At 44.1% G+C, this 24,363-nt stretch overlaps 1 protein-coding gene across 4 annotated transcripts in view; it reads left to right on the top strand.

Moving 5' to 3' along the window:
• Positions 1-24,363, top strand: part of CPS1 (carbamoyl-phosphate synthase 1) — a 108,829-nt gene that overhangs the window by 17,423 nt on the left and 67,043 nt on the right. For 2 of the 4 annotated variants that reach the window (XR_011141798.1, XM_009688669.2), the window contains exons 3-13: positions 3,075-3,219; positions 4,617-4,706; positions 5,420-5,476; positions 8,185-8,277; positions 13,769-13,858; positions 14,959-15,087; positions 15,621-15,727; positions 16,125-16,266; positions 18,827-18,904; positions 20,475-20,573; positions 21,287-21,382. Coding sequence is in view for 3 of the 4 variants with exons in the window: in XM_009688669.2 (XP_009686964.2) it covers positions 3,075-3,219; positions 4,617-4,706; positions 5,420-5,476; positions 8,185-8,277; positions 13,769-13,858; positions 14,959-15,087; positions 15,621-15,727; positions 16,125-16,266; positions 18,827-18,904; positions 20,475-20,573; positions 21,287-21,382 (1,126 nt within the window). In the remaining variant the exon portion in view is untranslated. The remainder of the gene's footprint in view (positions 1-3,074; positions 3,220-4,616; positions 4,707-5,419; positions 5,477-8,184; positions 8,278-13,768; positions 13,859-14,958; positions 15,088-15,620; positions 15,728-16,124; positions 16,267-18,826; positions 18,905-20,474; positions 20,574-21,286; positions 21,383-24,363) is intronic. The other 2 variants (XM_068947913.1, XM_068947912.1) reach the window with 1 other exon arrangement.

Here is a 24,363-nt window from a genome sequence, read left to right as displayed (position 1 = left end):
TGGACAACTTTAAAGACTGATATAACTAACCCTGGTAGTGAGGTATGTAGAGATCTGCCCACTTCCCTTTGAAATGCAGGCACTGCTGATTTAGAGCAGAAGAGCTGCTCAGTGACACAGGAACAGGACGGTAAGACTCTCAGTCAAATTTCTTTGTTGTCCCTCCAGTTTCTGAGTCAAATATGGACTATAGCCTCCTGGGTGATGGAACTTGGCATCTGAGTGCAAAATTTTTAAATCCAGAGGTTCCCAGGTTGGATTCTCCTGTATGACATGTGGTGGCTCATACCACAGTTAAGAAAGCATTTGAACTCTGTGCCATTTCCATCTAAAGGGGAGGGTCAAATTCACGCCTCACCTCGCGTGACTCTTGTGTCTTCTTCATAGAGCTTATGGCTGGCTTAGGACAGCAGCCAAATGCTGCAGGTCCTTCTGGTGGACTGTTCTGAGTAGAGAAAATCTGGCAAGAGGCATGAGGTCTCTGGCGAGGAGAGGGACGCGTCTCTGGGGAGGTGAGAGAGCTCTGAGGTTGTTGGTACTTGAGCTTTGCCTGCAGTCTTTCATAGCTGTCTTTGCCCAGCTGCCTTATGCTCTCCAAATTCTGCTCTCCCTTTGAGAAACCAGTACCCACAGGATGAGTTTTTAAATGGTACTGTTGGTAAGAATGTTAAACTGCTGCAGAGGGGAATCTGTTTGCAAAGTTTTGCATTAGGAGGCAATTATTTAAGCATTTTGACAGCACTAATTACTTGCTGTGTTAATATACCTGCCAACAAACAACTGTTTAATATAGATCAGAATGATGGAGGGCACCAGAGTTCTCTTCTCTGTGATAGATTATGGGCAATAAATCTTGTCACGTCACAAAAGTCGGGCAGGACCTGATGGATTAATTTCCCTTCCACATGTTAGCATAGCAGCAGAAGCTGTTTGCTCATTTTCTGGTGATTTGGAGAGGATGCGTGTGAGCAGGGAGAACTGTTTTGTTCTGGGGAGCATATGGGGATGGAGGGAACATGCAGAACGTAGGGTTGTATCTTCAGTGCACTCTCCAGGAAGGTATCCTTGATTGATTTGGAGAGGAGGAGGAGAGTTAGCAGCACTGTTGCAGATCATAGAAGTGACAGGATTTGCTGCCAGTCCAGGGACTGCTGCCCATTGAAAGAAACGCTGTCGCTCTGCCTGGTGCTCTTGAGCACAGAGAGCACAACATCATGTATCCGAAGGAACCGAGCTAAAGGTTTTCATTGACACAGTAAGAGGCTAAACGCCTGCGTGAAGGAGGTGCTTTGGCAAGGTTGGGGTCTTTTACAGCCTGTCTGGGCATATAGCTATTTGCAGTATAGGGAGCAAGAGGCTGGTGAAGGGGTGATTTTGCCACGGCAGGTTTTAAGCCCCAGAGTATGGCTTTCTGTGATCTGGCTGTTTCTAGAGCCTGAGTGGGGTCAGAATGAGCTCTGTGGTGAAACAATTAATATGTTGTTTTGTATCTCGTCTCCTCCTCTGGACTCCCACACTCTTGATTCATGTCGTAGAACAGGGAAGCAAAGCACTTCATATACTTGCAGCTTTTGGGTTTGAAGTAGCTAAAGCTAGCTGCAATGTTACCTGATTACTCTAGGACAGAGAGCAGAGAGCACCAGTTTGGGTGTAGAATGTTGGAATTTCATTAAAAAACATTTTGGAAGCGTTTGCTCAAAACAACAACAGCAAAAGCTCTAGTGTTGCAGCCATCCATTTGGAATGGGAAAAAAAAAAAGAGAGGAGGAAGTTTTCAATTAAGAAAGAAGAAGAATTAAACCTCCTAAAATGTTTCCACGTCTCAATTAGCTCAATAAATGCATTTACTTCCAATATGTCTACATGTGTTTCCCATGATATTCTAGTAAGAGAAATGATTGACAGGAATTTGCTGAACTCAGGCAGGACTTTGGGCAGGCACAGAGAGGACCGGACCTCGCAGCATGTCTGGAGCTTCTGCTCCCGTGTGCTCCACGAGGCATTGTGCCTGCTTAAAGGGCATTATGTCCCAATGCAGAGCTGCGCCTTTGTACCCCAGCCAAACCCAATGGCTCTTTGTCCTCGTTCGCTAATTACAAATAACATGCAAAGGTTAATTACATTAGCTTTTGTCATTAGCAAAGATGCTTTTTGGAAGCATAATCAATTGACTGGGAAGGAGAAAGAGATACCAGATGTACACGTGCCACGTGCTTGCTGCGATCACACTGCACGTTGCGTGGATGTTTACCTCACGGCAGGAAATATAGATTTGAACACAAGGAGAGGCCTACCTGGAAATGTTTCATGGCCATTGTTCATTCGACACGTCGTTTCTCAGAGTTGGCTGCTATACTGCATTGTCTGTATCTGCCTGCAACCATTCTGGGTTTTGTAAAGAGTTTCTCGATATTTGACAATTCATCTTCTGGCAGCAAGTGCAGTGTTCCATAAAAATATCTCCTGTGACTTGCTGATATCTGGTAGGTGGCTGGAGTTGCTAGTTATGTACTGTTTAAACAATGATGACGATAATGAGTTATATTCTATATAGGGCAGATTCATCTTGGAGTGTCCTAATGCATTTGGCTAAATATTGGTGTAGATAACTTCATCAGCTGCTGAATTGCAGCTGCTTTTGGGTTGAAAAACAACAACTGTTTAACAGCTTGCTGCAGCAGTATGCAACAGTATAATGGAGAAAGTGAGGGCCTGCTTACTAATTTGAAGCTGCAGAATAGAAGCATGGGAAGGCAGACCATAATTACCCTGTCACCCTCCTTGGGGTTGAAAGGGAGACTGGCTCTACTGGATGCAGAGCTGATACAGTAGGTTTTGCAAAATCTTAGATTTGAGTTCTCCATTAAAATCCGAAATCTTAGGTTTGGTCCTCTGTGGCAGTGAAACTTTTCACCACTCTTTTAGATCTGCCCTGACTGAGGAGAGTATTCAGGCAGGTACTTGAACATAGTTGAATGTTCTCGCATAAACACCGCTTTTGTCGTATGGAATTTCAGACCTATTTTATATTTGTTTACTCCCTTGTTTTCCTCTCACCTTTCTTCTTGACCTAGATATACCGAAGCCTTGACAGATCCCAGCTACAAAGGACAGATTCTTACACTAGCTAACCCCATAATTGGGAATGGTGGAGTGCCTGACACGGCTGCTTTGGACGAAATGGGCCTCAGGCGGTTTCTAGAATCTGACGGAATCAAGGTAAAACCAGAGTTGGTCAAAGGGGAGGATCTAGCAAGTGGAGCGTGGGTATGCACGTGTGTCCGAAAATTCCACCCTCGTAGAAGTTGGAAGGAATCAACAATTCCGAACTTCTTGGTTTCCTTTTTCTTCTGCGTATTGATCTCTGCAGGGTTGGTGGCAGCAGATACTGTCTTGCTTTCTGTACCAGGCCGTGTGCTGTCTGAAAGTAGTGTGCGTCCCATTAGTGGTACACGTGGCACAGGTTTTTTGTGAACTGTTGTCCTGGAAGGCTTTTTTCCCCACGTTCCCTTCCCTGTAAGATATGTCTGTGTCTGCCCAGGACTGGCTGCCACAGAGAAATCAAATGCCAGTGAGAGTGAGAAGTTCCTGCACGCACAGATATTTCTCTATGTGCCTGCACTGTCACACAAAGGGGAAGTGACAGCTGTGTGGAGAAGGCTATACTTACTGGCACAGGAACCAGTACTTAGGCTGTGTTGGAGCCTGTGCTGTCCCAGCTAGGCTCCTGTTGATGGACTGAATCATGCCTCTGGCCTGTACAGTCTTTCCTGACCCAGCTGGTAGCATGTAATAAATTAAGGGAAGCCATGTGGTATCCTGGCCCGTTCTGGCATTAAAAGCTGTCAGTGGAGTGGTGTGGTATTGCACCTTTATTGGATGAACAAACATTCAAGGAGAGAATTTAGTGCTGGAGGAAGGATGCAGCTGGTCCGTCCTTTATGAGTAAGAATAAAGGAGCAAAGGAGGGGAAATATAGGTAAAGATCAAAAGTTAATGCCGTTAAATGTGTTCCAAAAGGGCAACATGTCAAGGCAGCTGAGAAGCCCGTTTGTGCACTGTAAAGCCACCTGTGATGGCCCCATGTGTGATGTGACCATAGAGAAGAGGGAAGGTCTGTGTGCTCTCTAGGCTCTATATCCTTTTGCCAAGGGGGTATTGGCTAGTAGCAGGAGTGTGTCCATGCAGTGGTGGCAGTACCGAAAAATGAATCCGAAGCATCTCACTGCAGAGCCAGGGAAATGCTTTATCTGTCCTGAGGTGGAATGACTCCTTTATAAGCTGCTAACTGCACTGGAAAATGGAGTTGACTTTTGAAAAGAAATGTCACTTACAAGTGAAAAGGTTTCTTTAAAAAAAAAAAAAAAAGCCAAAGTAAAACGCTTTGACTTGTCTTAAATTTAGCTTTTCTTTCTAACAAGAAGTGTCTTCTCAGTCCAACCAAATTTGCAGCTTTGGTTATCTGGAAGCCACGTTCTTCTACGAGTTTTCAACTAAAATGACCTTGTCCGTGATATGACTTGTGAACCGCAGTGGTTGAAAAGCGAAAACTGGGAAGGTGTGGGACAAGTACAGAGTGAACCTTTGGTGCAAAATGCCATTTCTTCTCTCTGCAGGTTTCAGGTTTGCTGGTACTGGGTTACAGCAATGAGTATAGTCACTGGCGGGCTGCTAGGAGCCTGGGAGAGTGGTTACAGGAAGAAAAGGTGAGACATCGAGGGGTAACTGCACTGTGAGAACAGATGTACGGATGGGACTAGGGGAAAGAACTGCTGGCTTTGTGCTGGTAACCACCCTTCTCCTCTGATACCTGTGTTCCCTGGTTCATCATCCATTTCTCTTTTTCAGGGTGCAAAGTTATTTCCAAGATCTGTCCAGGAGAAATGCTAATTAAATGGGGATGTTTGCTTCTTCATAAAAATAATCCATGTTAGATTTTATTCTGTTATCTCATGGGGTGTTTCTGTAGTGCTGTTCCTAGTGGCTGCCACAGTCATAACCTCGACAGGTGTTTGTTGCCAAAACCCCACTGACTTGAAGCCAAGCAAATGAATCAAAGATGTGGCAGTAGAGTGCCACTGAGTTATGACAGCTAGGAAGGTTAGGAGCTCAGGAATGAGGCAAAATGAGGCTCAGAAATGAGGCAGGGATTTGCCACATGAGCTTTTATATTTTTTCCTATGCTTTTTGATGCAGAAACTAGAAGATTTGGAGAGCCAAGCTATTTACGAGTAGGAATAGGGAGAAGTAGGAAGGGGGGGGGAGAAACGGATGTGGGGCAGCCTTGATAATAGAGCTGCTAAGAGCTGTTGCTGCTTAACTGAGGACGTGCTTTTGTGAGCAAAGTGATCTTGGCTGCTGACTTCCTCTGCCTGAGCTGCTTATTCTCTAACTTACCCTTCCCTAATGTTTCCTTTAGGTGCCTGCTCTATATGGGATTGACACCAGAATGCTGTCCAAATTAATTCGGGACAAGGTATGATCCCCCTTCCCTTGATCCAGGTGCATTAAACTTGCCATTACTGGTCCTTTTTTTCTGACATTGCCGCAAACCTGGGCTGGCAATGGTAGCTGCTGTGTTGCCTTGACCTCAGATGCTGTTTGGGTCCCCATGCCCTTCCAAAGGCTCTGTGCCTGTGTACAGCTGTGGCACTGTTTGTATCCCGAGGAGCCTCTCTCCTTGGTTGTGTTCTAGGTTTCCTCTTTTACCTCAGCGAGCCAGCACAAGGTGACGTAAGTGAAAGGCCTCAGGTAGGCGTGCAAACAGTCAGGCAGCAACGCCTCTGTGGGACTCTTTGCATATTAGTTTCTAGGCAGCACCAGTTCTGCTCAGCAGAAACTCTTCTGCTCCTCAGAGACGTAAAGGAATGCTTACATTGACCTAACCTGGGTTACTAACTCAGGCCAATTTTCCTTGCCTGAAGCCTTTTGTTGTTTTTTAATAGTCATCATTTCTGCCTGGTTTCTGAGAGCTGACAATTGAAGGACATGTGCAGAATTATGTTGCTGAATGGGGGTTAATGTTAAGGTACATTTTACATTGACTAAAACAATGATCAAAGCCACTCTGAATACAAATTGTTGTGCCTCGGGGGCTCTTCTTTTGTAATGGATTACTTGAAGATGCTCTTTTCCATTTTGTTTAGGTGATCAATTTGCAATCTGCAGTCCAAACCCACACCCTCATTCATTCCACAGAATAAAATATGAATGACCCAGCTTGAATAGAGGAATATTTGCAGAAGTGAATTCTTATGGGAAGGTAGGAGGCTGTCTGGCTCTTAGACAGCAGACAAGTACAGTTTAGTACAATAATGGCAATATGCTTTCTACTTTCTTGATAGATGCCATTTAATGGATCATCATTCCTTTCATCCAAAGTAAATATGCTTTCAATATTTATCCAGTAGCTTAGCAGACAGTGTATGGCAGTAAGGGACCTTATACTGGGACTCTGAGTGGTATTGGTTTGTGGTTTTTCAAAATGATGCATAATGTAGCCTTTTCCCCTGGTCTTCTCAGTCAGGTTGGGGGGAAAAAAAAAAGGCTTAGTATTTTCACTCTCTGTCCTTTTATAAATCGAGGGTGAGAACAGGGCTTCATTATGATAAATGCATAAGTGAGCAGTGACTTGTTAAATCGGATTCTAAAGGTAAATGCAAGGTACCATTTCACTGAGTAAACCAGTGTCAAGGTAAGGCACAGAGTGCTTGTTTGTGAGTGAGGGCTTTGTCATCAGCTTTTGTGGGGCTAGCTGCGCAGTGGCACTTAGCAGTTTCTGTGACTCCCGAGAACCTGACCTGTTCAGGGTGACGCTGGCCTTTTCAACTCTCTTCCGCACAAAGCATCCTAGAGTAGCTTGTGGTGTAAGGTGCTACTCAAGGGGAAGGTAATGTGTTAGCTACAGTTAAGAGCAAATCTCTGCCTTTAAAGCTTACCCCTACTAGCACATACGAAAATGTAAGGTTCTGGGTCTTTCTTGCCTTAGGGAAATGACAAGGATATTTGAGGTCTGACCAAGCACTACTTTAGGGTAAGAATGTTACCATGAGAAGGGAATACTTCCTTTCAGAGTCGTAGCAAGATGCTTTGGAGCCTGTTATCTCTCTTCCTATGCCTTTGCTCCTTCCAGCTCCAATTACCTCCTGCTTGTCTTCCTTCCATGAACCTTCTACCTTTTTCCTGGGTAATGGTGGCAGCTGCAGCCTGGACAATATTTCACGTAGATCGCCAGGCCTGCAGCATTCTTGCCCCATTTGACACTGCCAGTACCAGGTCAGTGAAACCGGTCTGCAAACAGTATGTGTTACTCAAGGAGGTATCACTGAAGCCAGTAAGCAGTCCCGGTGTGTGTGCTAGTGAGATAACCACAGGGCAAGCTGGATTTAGCAGCTTTTATCATCGCAGTGTTGTATGTTGAAAGAGCAATCAGAAATCCCTGACTTCTGTTTCACTTTCCCCTTCCCATCCTTGAGAAGTTTTGTATTGCATGCCTTGTCCCACTACTGAGAAGAAGTTAATCCTGGGTTAATCCACTTGCTTTAGGAGTGGGGCAAAGCCAAAATGGGGATTTTCCACTGAGTAGTTTAATGGGCAGAAGATGGAGGAGGACATGCTGGCAGCTGAGCAAGGGTGTCCTGGCTTCTGTGGGTGGTAAGAGCAACAAAGAACAGAGCTTGCTGGAGATGACTTTCTTTTTTTTTTAAAATAACTCATTCAGAAAACAGCTGTGCTGACCTGCCTCCTGCACAGTTTTTCTTTGCAGCAGCTCTGCTGCCTTTCAGCTATCCACAGTGGGTGGTTGAAGACCTCACAGAAGGTTTCCAAAGCCAAAAAGCTGCTAGCTGCCTTGTGGATTGCTCCCAGACCTGCAAAACTGGGATTTGGGGAGGTGAATTCTGATCCTCCTGGAAGGCAACCCATTTTACTGTCACTAGACAGCTTGCCAAACTGCCTATTAACAGCTTTTACTGCTAGCAGTGCCTCTTCCCCAAACGAAGGATGTTTAAACAGCTTTTTGATACCAACGAAAGCTCATAAACTTCTGAAGATGCAGAAAGTGGTTATAAGCTGTCAAGAAACCATCTCCAAGCAGCTGTTCCATTTCCTGTGCCTGTCAGCACCTGCCCTAGTATTCACAGCTGCTTCTTTGCTCATGCTTAGCTATTTACTGATGTATTTCAGGGCACTGTGCTTGGGAAGATTGAATTTGAAGGTCAACCCGTGGAGTTTGCAGACCCAAATAAGCAGAACTTAATTGCAGAAGTGTCAACCAAGGTGAGAACTTCCTCTCTAGTCCCAGTGCTGTATATTCCAGATATTAACTGCTCCCCATTTGCCCTACAAACCGTGCATTTTGTCTAAACAAACAATTTGGGGACCTTTTTAAAACTCTGTGCCTTTCTAGACCTTTAGAGGGCACAACATCTTTTTCCTAGAATCCCTATGACTCCTTAGTTGCTGTTTTGAAGATGATGTTAAATGAGCTGTATTGAGTTGGAAACAGTCTAGATAGTAAGCCAGCCAGGGGATTGTCTGTTACAAAGTCAGGATCTAGAGGTATTGGGGATACAGTTAGAACTAGCACATGGGGAATGTTTTCAGACATAAGAATTTATTTCTAGTTGCTTCCCTTATTGAGGGAAATTCAGGAAAGCTCAAGATCATATTTAATAATCTGTGTTCAGGCATAATTTTGTTGGAGCGATTCCAAGTGGTTTCTCCAGATCTTGAAAACGGACCAATTTAGGAGCCCCACGGATCTTATAGTATTGACATTAGCTGGTCCTCTACAGATACTGTACAGAACAGCAGCTGAATTTGTGCTCTCTTAGCTGGGCGTGCAAACTGTATTCCACCACAAGCTGGGTAGAGCTTTACAAATCACCAGGACATAGCAAACCAGCCCACACTAAAAATGATAATTGTGCATGCACCAATGCAAGGGCCAGTATGTTTGTCACGGACCCTTTGGTAGTGTAATCGTGGGATAAAGAGTGCCTTTGAGTGCCTTAATCCCATTGACTGGAATGGGAAGCGGGTGTATGAGTCCCTTTTACAAATTTAATAATTAATATGATGTTTGCGCCTTGGTCCCAAGCCATAACATGGGGCCAATATTGAAGGCAATAGAATCAGTGCTCCTTTGTATGTCTTCAAGACCTTCTCTTGAAGCATCACTCGTAGTTGCTGTGTGTTTCTTCTTGATTCCCTGAGAAATTTCCTGGACTTATTTCACTCTCCTCCATCAACTTCACCATGTATTACCAGCATGAAATTTGAATGCCCTTTGTGTGTGTTCACATTAAATGAATCAAACCACACATTATAATAAACCAAACAAATCCTGTCTAAATTATTTCTTCTTCTTGACTCTCTTGACTGTTTTATCTTCTCTATTTATACCTGTTGGACTCTAGTTCTTTGAGGAAAGAACATTCCTTGCTTTACATCTTTGGGTAGGAGTCATGCTCTTGAATTTGATCAGCTCAAGCTTGTAGCGTCCTAAATTTGAGGGTCTGTCTTATGATAGTGGAGATCTAGTCAATAAAGTCATTGGAATTTGAGGGGGAGGGGGTGATCCGGCTCTGATATTTGGTCACCTGCAGTTGTCTCCTGACTCCAATGACACTGTTATATATGTCATCGCTGATCAGAATTGTACATGGAAGCACCTTCTTTTGGACACCTAAATTCTGTAATTTCGAGTCTGGTCGTGAATCCTGTTCTGTGCATCGTGGTCATTGTCGCCACAGTAGTGTAAGGATATTGTTTAAACAAGTTTCGCAGATAGGCAATACCTTTTCTTTGTGCAGCTGTCAGAGTTAGGAAGAGTGCACAAGCTTTTGGGTGCACAAGACCTTCAGGCGAGATAGAAGTAGCAGACTTCCAAGAGGAACAGGAGTTGAGAACAGAGGCTTGGTTTAATCAAATGCGAGTCGGACCCTCCGAAAGAAGATTACTACCTCCCTTGAAGTAGCAGTGGTAAGTTCTCTGATGCCAAAGGGAGAGAGTCAGGTAGCGAGGGACGTGAGCTCAGTAGCAGGAGGAGATTTGGGAAGTAAACTGGAACAGTGTTCCAGTAAACTGGTGTCTCTCTGTAGTCTGTTCTTGATATCCAGATGAGTTATAAACTTTTGTTCTCGGTTGCATTCCTGGGATGTATTTTGTAAGCTTTTTAAGGATCAGGCTGAGAGGTCAGAGTGGAAGTGATTGTTTTGTGGGAAGTCGTCCCTTCCTTTAACTAGATGTTTTCATGTTTTATCAGTAGTCTGGGTTAACTTGTTCTGGTGCACAGTGGTTGCTTAGTTTCACTTACATAGTTACCGTGAGGGCATATGGCACACTGGATGATGCATGCTATGTTCTGGAAAGTGCGGGTGTAGACTTTTGCTATCATCACGGGACCATTCATTCCCTCATAGTATCTTTAAGATCAGTGAGGCTCTGGAAGAGCTCTACAAATGGTTGCTTGCATACCGTTCCCAACACGAGCTGGTGTGTTAGTGGCGTAAGTGAGAAGCGGTCCTGAAAAGACTGGTCAGTAAGCAAGTGGGGATTTGAAGCACAGCCTCTGTTAACGCTTGAGTTTTCATGAGCGACTGGTTGCCTGGGAGCCATCGAACTCCATAGGCAGCCTTGCAGATCTCAGCCTCGGGGATCTCACCAACTCATGCCAATACTCTAAAGATATTGCAAATAGCATCTAAAAAGGAGATATAATAAGATTAACGGAGCTTTTGTGGTCTCATTATGTTTATAACTTCATTTTCTAGGCATAAAAAGCAACATTGCAAGTAAAGCTGACAATGAAGTAAGCTGTTCAATGTTGGTAATTACTGGACACGATAATCTGTCTTTTGCCAAACAGCTATTTCCATGTAAATCAGGATACAGTAAGACCAGGAATCTGCTTATCAATTATTCATTAGAAGTGATTGATTTTTTTTTTTTTTCCTTCCCCCTTTCCCCCCCTCCCACCTTTAGATACTAATGGTGTAGGCTCTATTTGCTAAAGGTGAGAGAATGTAGAAAACTGCCAATGTTTTAGGGGAACTTTTGGTAGAGATTTATTTGGATGTGTGTGATGTTTACGGTCCCAGCAGACAAGACGTTTTTAACCATTTGAAGCTACTAGGTCACTTCCATCCACACCTACACTCCCAGGTACTCTTTTCATTATCAGCAGTGTTGCCAGCAGGAGTTTTTCCTCTCAATGACTGCCTGCTTGCAGCCTTCCCACGTCATACTCTCAGCTAGACTGGTTCTTTATAGACTGTGCAGTGAGCAGATGAGCGAAATCCTCTGGCTTTAAAAAGAACATACTTTAATAGGTCCCTGATCCAGTTCCCAGTCTGGCTCCTGGCTATACATAGTCTTGGCTGAATGCAGGGGTCAGTGCCCTGCAGTAGAGAGGGAGAATGAACGTGAGAAGTGATATGGGGAAGGGGTGTGAAGAGAGCAACACCTAAAATCAGTCTTGCTGCTGAAGGAAGTGTGTTAACAAATCACAGCCTAAATAACTGGACAGAGGAAAGTTTTGAGATGAAAGTAATTAAAATAACTCAGGCAGTTTTGTTCCACAGTTCCCCCTGGTGATTAGAACAGTCAAGGAGAACGTTTGAGGGTGATCATTGCGTCATAGTTTTCCACAGATCTCCGCTTATGGGTGCAGGGAGGAACTGAGGGCTCTCCTAAAGCCCTTTTGAAAAGGGAAGTGAGTTTTCCTTAAGGGACTCTGGCACACAACAGCAGTTACTTTCATTAGAGAACTGAGCACCTCAATCCTCTTGAGATTTTTTGAAGCCCAGTTCCCAGAAGCTGGATGGCAGCAGGTAGAAGAACCATACAATTGTTTTGCAGTGGTATAGTCCCACCACAGACCATGGAACAAAAATCCACTTGTGTATCGGTGACTGTGAAGGTATTGTCATATTTCTTTGTCAAGCACAGCATGAATCATATTAGAAGCCTTGAGGGATCTAACAAGACCAAGTTTCAGCAGAATTTCCATTCCATTCATTCTCAAAAAAGGGTCTTGGGGGGGGAGGGTGCATTGCCATCCATTTATGTGGCATCAACCACCACATATGTTCTCATACAGGCTCTGCTTTCAGCATTATGGAGCAGGAGTTGCGACAGCAGTGGTAACAACTGCTGTCTCAGTGTGGAGTCATGTACCACTCAGAGGTGGATTGTGGACCATTGGGGGTTTGTGGTGCTGCAGCCTGTGACCTTGTCATGAAGGGAAGTAACGCGCTACATCCCATCTCTTCCTCCTTTGCTCCTGACACAGCAGTCAGTTACTCCAGATGATGATCAGAGCTGTCCTTACGCAGGACATGTTATTGCTTGCATCGTAAGCATCTCTTGATCTCAACCTTTGTGAAGATAAAGGTTCAAACAAGAATTGAATTAGGATAACACAAAGGGAGGAGTTGTAATATCCTGCTAATAAACTTCACCTGGTACTCCCTGTAGAGATGATGCTTTTCCTTCTGGCTGGTGGTAATCCTTCTGTAAAAAGGTTTTTTGTCACCCAGCACCAGACACAATAGGCATAGAGTTTAACATCTCTGCCTAAGGAGGCCCAGCTGTGAAATACAGGTGCCAAGGAAGCTAATTAAAAGGGAGTTATTTAGTTTAAAAACAAAAACAAAAAACCAGTGGTGTGTTGGACAAGCGACTAGCCCCTTTGGAAGAAGTACGTTCAGGAGTATCAGCTTTCAGGAGCCGAGCATAGCTTAGGGTAAGCACAGAGTGGGTTTTTTTGTTTGTTTGTTTTATTTTGTTTTTTAAGAAGAAAGAAAGCTGCCTTGCATGCTCATTGATGAATAAGATTCCAGCCTCGTGCTAACTGCAGTTTCTTAACGAATAAATAGTTCACCGTTCTTCAGAAAGAAGCTGTCCATAAATAACCCTTCAGCACTCTTACAGCTATCTGCCAGTATGTCTGTGTGTTGCAGTGTGAAGGCCCATATAACATATGGTGATCTGACTTCCCCACCTTGCATCCATGTTGCAACCAATAGACCAGTGGGTGTACAAAGCATGTTGGTCCAGCTTTGGGACTGAGGCAGATGGCCCGTGGTGGCAGTTTACTTTGTGCAATGGGTGAAGGGACAGCAGCTGGAACAGGAGGTCCCGGGGGAGGTATTGCCTGACATGTAAAACTCTCAGTGCCATGTAAACATAGGTCGTGCTCAGTGGTGCACACGGCAGATGACCGGTCTATACCTCTATGATACGCTGGAGAACATAGGATATATCCAGCTGTGGTATGTTTTGGTCTTACTGTGACTCGAGGGTCAGAATGGCCTTTAAATGGGATGAACCTTCAGTCAGTGTAAAGTGGCCTTGCTCCACCGGCATGATCAGAAGGACTTCACCTCAGCTGAGAATCTCAGTAAATCTGACATTTCTCTTGAACTGCAATAATCTGTGAGAATTCCTTGCTACTTCACTGCTAATGAGGTGAAGCGCAGCAAAAAAGCTTATCGTTAGCTGTGGAAACATCTGATTTTTGTAGGGATCGTTGATACTGCTGTAATCAAGAGTATATAAAACAGCATTATAACTTCCACTTTCACAGAAAAAGAAAGAAGCATTAATGGTTGGTGCTTCTAGAGATTTCCTTGATTGTTAAGCACCAGCTGCATCACGTTAGTGAGCAGTCATTCTGCTACCGATCTTCCCTGTGTTTGAGAGAGGTGATCTGTCATTTACATGGTCTGTAAATGGTCTGTCTTTTTTCTAACCCTACCAACAGGAAGTCCAAGTATATGGTAGAGGGAATCCGACTAAAGTGGTAGCTGTCGACTGTGGGTTGAAGCACAATGTTATCCGTCTGCTAGTAAAGGTAGGTGGGTGCTTTATATCCTGCATCTCTTGCTTTGCTTTGGGATGAGGCTCGTCTGTGGGCTGTCTTATCTGAGTGCTCACTGGGGCTTCATTCCACCTAGATATGTTTGTTCTAGTAGCAATTTCACCCCTAAAATGGGGTACAATTTTGGGATGATTCCCGAGGACTGGGTAGTGCTTTCTGAGCTTGGTACATGGTACCTGAGAGGGTGAGTAAGAGTACCTGTACAGCCGCCTTCCAGCCACAAGAAGCACTCCTGGAAGGTGACAGAGAAGAGACAAGGTGCAGCCAAAGGAGATTCAACCCAACATTGTCAAAAATAAGTTAATGGGGACATTTTTTCTGCAGTGGGGGTTGTAAGAGGCTGGGACAAGGGCCTGGAGCAGTTGTGGAGTCTCTGTCCTTGGAGATGTTCAAAACTCAACTAAGCAATGCCCTCGGCAGCTTGATCCGAAGTTGAAATTATCCCCGCTTTGAGCAGGGAGCGGACCAGATTATCTCCTGAGTGCCCTTCAGCCTAAATTATCTTTAATTCTATTATCTGTGAAAATGGCTTCCTGTCGTTATCACAGTGAGGCCCTTTAGTAGTCTTTGCTTTTCTAGCCGGATAGGAGAAATGAAGGTACTGTCCTCCCATTTTCTAGATGAACAGGTTTTCCTTGTCTCCATTTTTAGCTAATATATATGTTCGTCTCATTTTTGATGCGCAGAACTATTTCTGGCATGTCACAAAGTAAGGCTGTGAAGCCCCAAGTTAGAACAAGTATGCTGTGTAAGAGGGAACCAAGTGAATGCGTTTTGTGTGTGTACGTACACACCTTTTTATGGTTTTCCATTAGTAAGCTTGGATCCCGTTAGTGAATTTCAGACAAACTTGACAAACGCTGAGAAGACTCAAAGATACTAAGTTCCTACCCATTTTGTGAAAATAGCCTGGGCAGATAGTAGAGAGAAGCCTCATTATTGTCCCTGATAAAGGAAAGGAAATCTGATCTCAACCTTTGTGGGACGTCAGAGAACGGGAATAGCCTCCAGACACCAATTCATGTGTTCTGCTGCTCCCTCTATTGCTTGTTCCCTTCTCGCTTCTCTCCCAGCGAGGTGCAGAAGTGCATTTGGTTCCATGGGACCATGATTTCACCAGCATGGAGTATGATGGACTCTTAATTTCTGGAGGCCCAGGGGATCCCATGAAGGCCCAGGAGGTGATTCAGAATGTTAGAAAGGTACAGTGCAGTAGCCATAGGCTGTTTTTCTTATTTCTATTTATTTATGTGCCTGAAATCTAAACAGTTGGTTTCACTAACATGTTATGGACCAAGCGTAATTTAGTCATTTCATGTGCCTGCCGTATTCCTCATCTCTGCCTACGATGACCAGAGGTTTACAATAGGGCTGCACAGACCCTGATGAACAGTAAGTAATAAGCATGAATACCACCATTACCCTGCCAGCGCCTTCAGCTCCGCTGTCACCTTGTGAAAGAGCAGCCCTGTTTTCACAGTTGCTTCCATTTGAAATGATGTCATACACTAAATGGCCCTGATGTAAATTGTCATCGTTCGTTCCCCTGAAGTAGATTAAGACACCAAGCTGTGCTCAGAGGTTTCTCTTTGAAACGGAGGAGAAGAGGAAGCTTGCCTCCATATGCTTTTGCCGCCTTGCCTTCAGTCTTTGCCCAGGTCCATGTGATTGTAGTTTATGCTGGAATCGCTGAACAGAGACACTTCAGTACCTCTTGAAAACCTTTTCCTTTTAGGTCCTGGAGAGCCATCGCCCAGAGCCCTTGTTTGGAATCAGCATGGGGAGTCTAATTACTGGAATAGCAGCTGGAGCTACTTCCTACAAGATGCAGATGGCCAACAGGTGCGGCAGCACTGCGGCTTCCCAGAGCCTGCACACTGGCTCAGCATTGCGAAATGCCACAGAGCTGCAATACTTTGCTTTTGAACTGCCTTAAGAGGGGCTAGTATGGAATAGCGTTACTTCTGCATTTCAGACGTTTTCCTTGCCTAAAACTTAAACTGCCATGTTGTGCATTGCATTTTTTGAGGGTGCTTTGAAACTATTTGTTGTAATTTGTCCGCATCAAACTGAAGGATAGCAAAGTTTCTAGTAGGCTCTATCATTTTGAGTGGCTACCGATACTGAGCAGCTGTGGATTTTCCCATGACTATCAGCTGTTTGTAACTGTGGCGTTTGGACACATCCCAAGCTTCCTTCTCCTGTCCTCTGACTCTCCTCCTCCCTGCTTCTCTTCCAGAGGGCAGAACCAGCCCGTTCTGAATGTGGTGAATGGACGGGCTGTCATCACTGCTCAGAACCACGGTTATGCCATCGACAGCTCTACCCTCCCACCTGGCTGGAAACCTCTTTTTGTGAATGCCAATGATCAAACGAATGAGGTGAGCACATGCTTTCTAAATACCTGCTCATCACAGCCTCTAGAGAGTGAAGACTGTCTCCTCTTTATTTCATTCCCTGGAAGCTTGCTGTAGGGTTGCACCTACTCATCAGGACTAAACTTGATGATCTGACCATCTGCTTTACTTGGGGACTTGTCTTACAGGCTCAAAAGGGGTGAAGCATTGCCGGTGTTCTTCGTACTAGACCAAAGGATCAGATCATGACAATGACCTCGTGATTTCCCTCGAAGAGCTGTCTTATTAACTTCTGTGATCTCCCTACTGTTAGCGGTGCTTGCTCAGTTATCATTGTCTTCAGGGTTTGCGCCACAGGGGTGTTAACCCATGTCACTGTTCTTGTGTTGAGTTCTTTGTTGCTCAGCATAGAAGAGGAAAATGATTACAGTCTGGTTTGGTCTGTTAACATAGGTAGAATTGCAAGAGCTAAAGGTCGGGAATTAAATTTCCTCCTACGATCAGTAGAAAGGGGTCTTGAGAACAGCTTAGGTGATCTGAGGTAGAGGCTTCTTGTCAAGTGTCCTCCATTGAAAAACAACAACAACAACAACAACAAAACAAAAAAACAAAAATTCCCACAAAAAACAATCTTGGCCTCTGGAGGTTCACAACTGAACAAGGAAAAGCGTAGCAAGGAAAACGGTATCCCGTAGGTCAGATTTGACAAGGTCAGGTAGTCAGACAGATCTCGGGCTTTGTAATTGCTCCTTTTGAGTCTTGACCATTAGGCCCCACTGTTGTGCAAGTCTGTGAAGTCTTGCTATTTACCAGGACACCACTGAAAAGAAGATGGTTTTGAAGCTAATTTCCCCCGTGGGAGTATGCCTCTGTATTATTTTGTATGAGTGCCCTGCATCAAGTCTTTTAGGCTGCGAAGTGCTGTTCTGGCATATCCTGGCTGTGCTTTGCAGGAACAGTAACTTCCAGCTGATGTTTTTAGAGGAAGTTTGTTGTTTGCCAGTTGGTAGTGTACAAACCTATCTAAACAGAGACAAATGTTACCAAACAAGATCTTACTAGGAAAAAAAACCCAAAAAACTCTCCAGCTGTTTTTTTCAACTTTTGAAATGAGTTTGTTTCGGCTGTGTTGAACTGAACCCTTCCATCCCCCGGCCTTTCATGTTTGCTTTAGCTGGAGATTGCAGGTAAGTATGATGGTGCTTCTGCATAAATCAGGTGATTAAGTTAGATGTGAGTCATTTGGATCTAGAAGTGTGGCATTCTCTTCTGTGAGCTAAAGGACCATATCTGTGAGCCTCAAAGCAGTATCAGTCTCCTAAACCTCCATAGATTTGTCTGTATGCTGGAGAGGAACAAGGAGACACGTTGGTTTAGCATGGGATGCACAAACAGGAACAAGGTTGGATGGGCTGCCTTGTGCAGTCTGTTACATTCCTCTACCTGGAAAAGAAAAAGCATTTTTTTGTATCTGACCAGATCAATTTCAGCTGGACAGGGCCAACATGTTTCAAATCCTCACAAGCCATGAAGTGAATATTTTTTAAAAGGTGTTTGTAAGTAACTAGAAATAACATAAGCATTCAAGGAAAATGTGACAGGTTGATGATGTTCTTCATTCCAAGGGCAGAAAGCCATACCGTAATGGATCAGCTGTGGTCAGGAACTCGTGTGTCATCTCTGTCCTATTTAAGCATCCCACCCTACAGCTCTGGATGGCACTGTTGCTCTACAGCAGCTGCTGGGACTCTGTTGTCTCTTCTTACAGGGAAGCAGGTTGTATTAGAGAAGTGTTTTCCTGCTTTCCATCTTACAGGACTTCTCCACCTCCATCTGGAACCAGGGGCTGGGGGCCGTTGGCAGTGGCACCTACAGGGTTGTCTCCCTGTGGACCATACTCCTTGATGCTGTCAAGTCACAGAAATGAGAAGTGCTGTTCTCCTGGCTCCAAATGAAACTTCAAGCACTGTCTCTCCTTAGGTCCTTCATAGCTGTTGTTTGTCCAGAGCAGTGGCCCCACTTTGTCACAGGCTTGAAAATAGGTGAGAGAAGAGATTGGTGAGGCCCTGTGTCGGCATTTTAAAGTGAATTATGGAAGGCTGCAGTGAAGAGTATGAGCAAATTCCATGTCTCTTAGAACAGAACCAGCCAGATCAGGACAGTAAAACCAGTCATCCTGTAACAGCCCTCTTCAAGGTGATCTGTTCTTGTTGTGTAGGTTTTTCTTCTCCACCTGGTCCAGTGTTACCTCTGGAAGGAGATTAGGAATTTGCTCTGTTAAGCTCTTACAATTTAATAGCGTTTGCTACCGTAATGGCAGCAATACCTTCATTTTGCTTCTCAGCCACGCACAGTCCAGTGCGTTGCACGGGCCCACACTTGGAGCGTTAGCAAAAGAACAGGAAGCTCATTGACTTATCACATAAATTGTTTGTAGACTGGGAATGAAATGAGTTTCAACTTGGCAGCCCCTGAAAGAATTCTAGTCCCTTGGCCTTCTGTGCTTACAGGGGTAAGTTCTCGCTTTCTGTTCTCTTGCCCGTTAGCAAGGCAGTGTTTAAGACAATTGTTTTTATTTCTGCAGGGAATTATGCATGAGACCAAACCGATTTTCACAGTGCAGTTCTACCCAGAGGCAAATCCAGGGCCAACAGACACAGAGGTACTGTACAGGGTTTGATCTGTGTTTGCTTTTAGATGGCCTGGAGAGTATAGATCCATATCAGCTAAGGTGAAAAGTCTTTATGTGGTGACGGTCCTAAATCTTGTTTTTAGAAAAGTCGGGGTTCTAACAGAGGGCCTAGCCATGCATGGGCTTGTGCCTGCTTAGCTTGATCGCAGCTAATTATAAATCAGCAGCAAGGCTTCTTTTGAGTTCTGTGTGCTCTGGATCAATGATTCCATTCATACGACTTGTATGCTTTGAGTCCTGGTGGGATTATTTGTGTGTTGGAAGTTACTGAAGTGCTTAAGCCTTTGCAGGATCAGGCTCAAATTTCTTGTACCTGAGGTGGCTGCAAAAGGGAAAGGATTCTATCTTGTAGAAAAAAATACTAGCCAGATGCTTTGTAATAAAATCATTGACTTTCTAATACATTTTAGTTCTACTTTCAAATTTTATAATTACTGTAGAGTTATGTAAATGGATTCACACTTCCTCACTCTGGTTCTCCGAAGTGAAATGAAATTTTAATCCCCCATCTGTGACTTCGCACAAATTCTATAGCAACTGGTTGTGTAGTCACAGAGTATGACTAAGCAGCAGCAGGGGATGTGGAAGGCAGGGAAGGCATATCTGAACATAAATACACTATTTAGCATTCCTTGAGAAAGGAAGCTTGAAGAATACTTAGAAGTGTTTTATTTTAATATTAATTTGATATTGTTGGTTAAACCTACAAGTAAATCTCTAGATATCAAGAAGTTTCCTGCCCGTCTGACTGACTTGTGGTTTTGAGTTCTTTTAAATTCACCCTCAGCTATGTATTTTCCAAGCCACTGTGCACTTCTGCTTGGATGGGCTTGTTAAACATCCTGCCTGTCCTGCTTGCAGCACCCATCCGTGCCCCTTGTCATAGGTGGTTCCCTGCAACCAGCCTCAGGAGCTGCGTGAACAGAAGCTCTGCCATGGAGCTGGGCGCAGCTGGAGCCTCCCCTGGCTGTTGTGGCTGCCAGCACACACCAGTGAGGCTCTCGCTCCCTCCTGTGCCTGGGGCTGGCTGGCTGAGGCAGGCAGGGCGGGCAGGAGGCACATGGAAGCTAGAGAAAAGTTTTCTCCCATCTGCTCTGGAGTGTCCTCTGGAGGACAATACTGATTTAGCACCACTGACGTATAGATACACCTATTCACATCCCAGCTTGATAGCAGGCTTCATTCCACGTAGTTCCCTTGATCTAGTTAAGCGTATGGTCTTCTGATTTTTAACTTTCAATGCACAGTCATTTATTATACTGTCAGCTATGTACAAGCAGAGCACACAAATTTGATTTATATGTGTTTTCTCCCTGAGACGACCTCACTTTCTTGAATGCAGCTTTGTCAGATATGTCAGCAGTCATTAAATAGATTTCAGATATGGTCCTCCTCTTCTCTGATGGTGTAAATGTACCTCCTAGAGGTAGCAGAGCAGAGCTGATGGCTTTAGCTCAGGAATGGCCTGTTTCTTCCGTCTTTGCTTAGTATTTATTTAGTTCCACTTTGGGGATTAAATATGTATGTTTGTTTTTCCTAGTTCCTCTTTGATTCGTTTATGTCACTGGTTAAGAAGGAGAAAGGCACTACCATTGCTGCAGTCCTGCCCAAGGCTGGAGCGACAGCTTCCAGGGTAGAGGTCAGTATACAGATACTCGTTACCCCTGCCTGTCAGTTAGGCTAAGAGCTGTTAAATCCTGCTGAGCAAAGGATACACAATGCATAGCATAAAGAACTGGCCAGGGATGCCAGAGACAGGCCTCCCATACAAAAGCTGTATTAGATCTTTCTGTGTGTCTCGTAGTCATCACGTCTCTCTTGTTGTGTTATTACGTCCTTTTTTCTTTGAGGGCGTTGTAAGATCTGACGTTTCGTGTATTTTTCTCTCTAATTCTCCCAGGAAGGGTGCTCTCATAGCAGTATATGAGGTGCCCTGGGATAGTCTGGCCATAAGAGTTTGCCAGAAGCTTAATGTTGATGCTCTGTTGCTTAGAAAATAAGTCTGGAATTCCTAGTATGAGATGAATTTCATACAGTTTTGCTATCTTAGAAAGCAGCTAGACTTCATGGGCAGGCAGATTGAGGCACGGTTGTCTATAAGCACATGATACAATTAACACATTTATTGTATGCCTTATGCATAAGTCATGTGTTTCTCTAACCAGATACGGAGAGGAGAGGTTCAATAGAAATATTCTTGGAAGTAAAATTGCAGTGTTTTTGAAGGTGACTTTTCTTTCCTTTTAAAACATATTTTGTAATTTGAAGCTGTTTTGTGCTGCAGTCTGTTCATTTCAGCATTCACCACTGTAGGAAAGAAGCTGACTGTTTCATACCGTTTCGCACTTCTAGGTCTCCAAAGTTCTCCTTCTAGGATCTGGGGGTCTGTCGATCGGTCAGGCAGGGGAATTTGATTACTCTGGATCCCAGGCTGTGAAAGCCATGAAGGTGAGAAGATACTCTGAAAATGTTAATCTAATTTAATTTGCTTTCCCCTCTTGTAGCTAACTATGATTGTCCAACTGTGGTGTCACTGGGACAGGGAAGCTGGTGAGAATTAATGACTGTAGGTAAATCTGACTGTTTTCTTCTGTTTGTGAATTTGTTGGTTGAGTAGTCTTGAGTTAACTGCTCAGAATTATCTACCGGAGAGAAATTTCCTTGAGTTTACATTTGCAGTCTTTAAGCAGTTTGTTATTTGTAATGTATGACTGGTCGCTCTAGGCTTGTCGTACTGTCCTGTGCTCTGGTCGAATGAATGTAAATGAAGAGGAGTATGGTCAGCATCATCTGAGCTGAAATTGCTGAAACTTTTGTGGTATGCAGACACGCTGCAAGGCTGAATACTGAAAAAGGCTGAACTGTTGACTGCTATCTGCGCAAGATTTTGAGCCCCTTATCAAGGCAATTTTTCTAATATATGTATATATTATTTTATATGTTTTTATATATGTATAATTTTAAATGGGATAAAATTTTAAAGTTAATATACTCCAAGCTTTATTCCTGTAATAACTTCATAATCTTAAAAGGAATGAATGAAAAATCATTCCTCGGGATGAATTTCGCCCAGTAAACTCACTGCTCAGTTGCTGCTGTTCCTTTTCTGAAGATTGTAGGGATGTAGGTTTTCTGGGGTGAACAAAAATGCATGTGTACTCCTGTATGTGCCTGAGAAATGCATGCTTTTGAGGAGGTCCTTGTGCCTCTTTTGCTTGCAGTCTCCTGCATAATCTGTGTGCGTAACGGGTTTCTGCATGCCATTCTTAAGTGAATGCATAGTACAATTAGGTCCTTACATTGAAAGGCTCATTTCCAACTCTGGCTGTTTCATGCTGCAAAAGTGCAAACCCTTTAGAAAGGGTGTTAGGAGAAAAGCTCATGCTAGGACGAGGGGCGGCAGAAGGATGGCAATATTCTTGCAATGAGGTTACCATTGGTAACGTAACGGTGGCTTGGTGAGAGGTGGTTCTTGTCTAACCTCATGTGAAGGGAGCGGTGAACTTGCAGAGCTCTGGCAGATCCAGAACAGATGTAGAGGCTGCCTTGAGACAAGATGAAGATTGTGAGCAACTTTGAGGCTATTCTGACGTAAGTCAGGCCCACTCCATTCCTGTGTTGACCCTAGAGTTAGCAAAGGGAAAAGTTAATTAGAGTAATCTTAAATTTAATCTGGGGTAGGTCAGCGATGAATCCCAATCTTATGACACATCTAGTATTGCATGTGCTTTGTTTGTGTCCTGCATTGATATAGCTAGCAACTAGTTTGAAGTGGCCAGATCACCAAGAAGACGAGAACAGATTAGGAGCGGATGGTGCCAGAGTTGGTGAGCACAGATAATGGAATTGGAAAGAAGGCCTCTCTCATGCCTTCATTTTCTCTTTCGTCCTTCAAACTCAGCTCCAGTCTATGGAATAGAAAGTGTTTTTTATGATAAATCTCCCTAGCTTGACCTTCCACAGTGCCCTTTCCCTTCTTGTGGCCCCCAGCCAGCTGCTCTGATCTGCAGGCTCATCAGCCATTCCAGTGGCAGCACTTGCTCTTCCTGACCTTGCCTCCGGCTGTGTGATTTACAGCTGCGTACAGGAGGGGAGGCAGTTAGCCAGGGGCTGCCAAGAGAAAGCTGCAGAGCATGAATGAGAGACAATGGGGACAGTTAATAGGAGACAAAAGAAATTTCTTTCCCCTTAGGCTTTCTCTCTCTCTTTTTTTTTTTCCTCTTTAAAATAACCAATATTGATGCTTACTGCTGGACGTTCTGCTTCGCTCTGCTGCTTTCTGCTCTTCTTCCTAGTCTGTTAGACCCCAGTGCATTTTAAGACAGGTGCTATTGTTTGTATTTAGTCCTATACATTTAAGCATGTGCCTCTTCTTAAGAATAAAACCTTTGTGGAGCTGGGCCTCCCTCTGGTCAGTGGATTTGTGTTTGCGAGAATGTTCACGAGAGGCAGGAACATCCCATGAAGAGTAGGGCCTAGGAGCATCTATGGATAACAGAGACTGGCTCATGGTCATCTGAAAAGCCTTCTAGATTACTTGCTTTGGGGATTCTCCCAACTGTTCTGAATACAGGTGGGTATTATACCAAAAAAAAAAGGAATGGAGCCCTCCTGGAGTGTTATTAATTCACTATTTTAAAGTTTTGACAAAGATCTCCAGTCAGGATGGAGGATCATCGCACAGAGTGCCGTCAGCTTATTAAAAAAACAAAAGGCATAAGTTGAAGGAAAGGGTTGTGCGGGCAAAAAAGTGGATTAACATCCAGCATCCCAAACAAATGGGCCTGAGAATGTGGTATCAGTAAAACATCTCTCTCTTAGCACAGTGGGCATTAAATCTGCTCATTAATTATCTTCCTCGTCGCTGCCAGCTGGTCCTTTAGATTCCTTGCCTCAGATAAGGAGGAAAGCAAGGGCTGAGATGTGTGGCTACTCCAGCTCATTGGAAAGTGATGTTCCTTCCCCCTCCCGCTTTCATTACAACAAAAATATAACCATGAATTTCTGAATAAATTTGTCAGGGAAGAATGCTTCAGTCAGAAAGTTACCCTTCTCCCTCTGCGCTGCCATGAAAACTACCCAGTTTGGGGTGGTTTCTCCAAAGCCCAAGTATTTTCCATAACCGTGTAATCTCTCCTTTCCCTGCCCTGCTCCATATGTGTCCAAGGAAAGCATGCTTTTCTGTTCAGTGGAAAAAAATCCAACTTGCCATGAGAAAAAGTGTCAGAAATTTATGGCTGGTCTGTAAAGTGATGTTTTAAGTTATCAAAGGGAGGTGAAGAAATGTTATTCAATGTCTGAACTTAGCAGGCAGAGAGAACATTGTGTAAGAATCCCAGTGCTCCAGCTGAGCTATATGTTTGTTCCCACAAACAATTGGTTAAACAATCCCAAATTCGAACCGAACACAGAAAAATCCTGTGGTGCTT

This window comes from Struthio camelus, chromosome 6, assembly GCF_040807025.1.
Source record: "Struthio camelus isolate bStrCam1 chromosome 6, bStrCam1.hap1, whole genome shotgun sequence".
NCBI lineage: Eukaryota > Metazoa > Chordata > Aves > Struthioniformes > Struthionidae > Struthio > Struthio camelus.
Note: the sequence above shows the minus strand (reverse complement) of the source record. Positions and strands in the feature narration are given on the sequence as shown.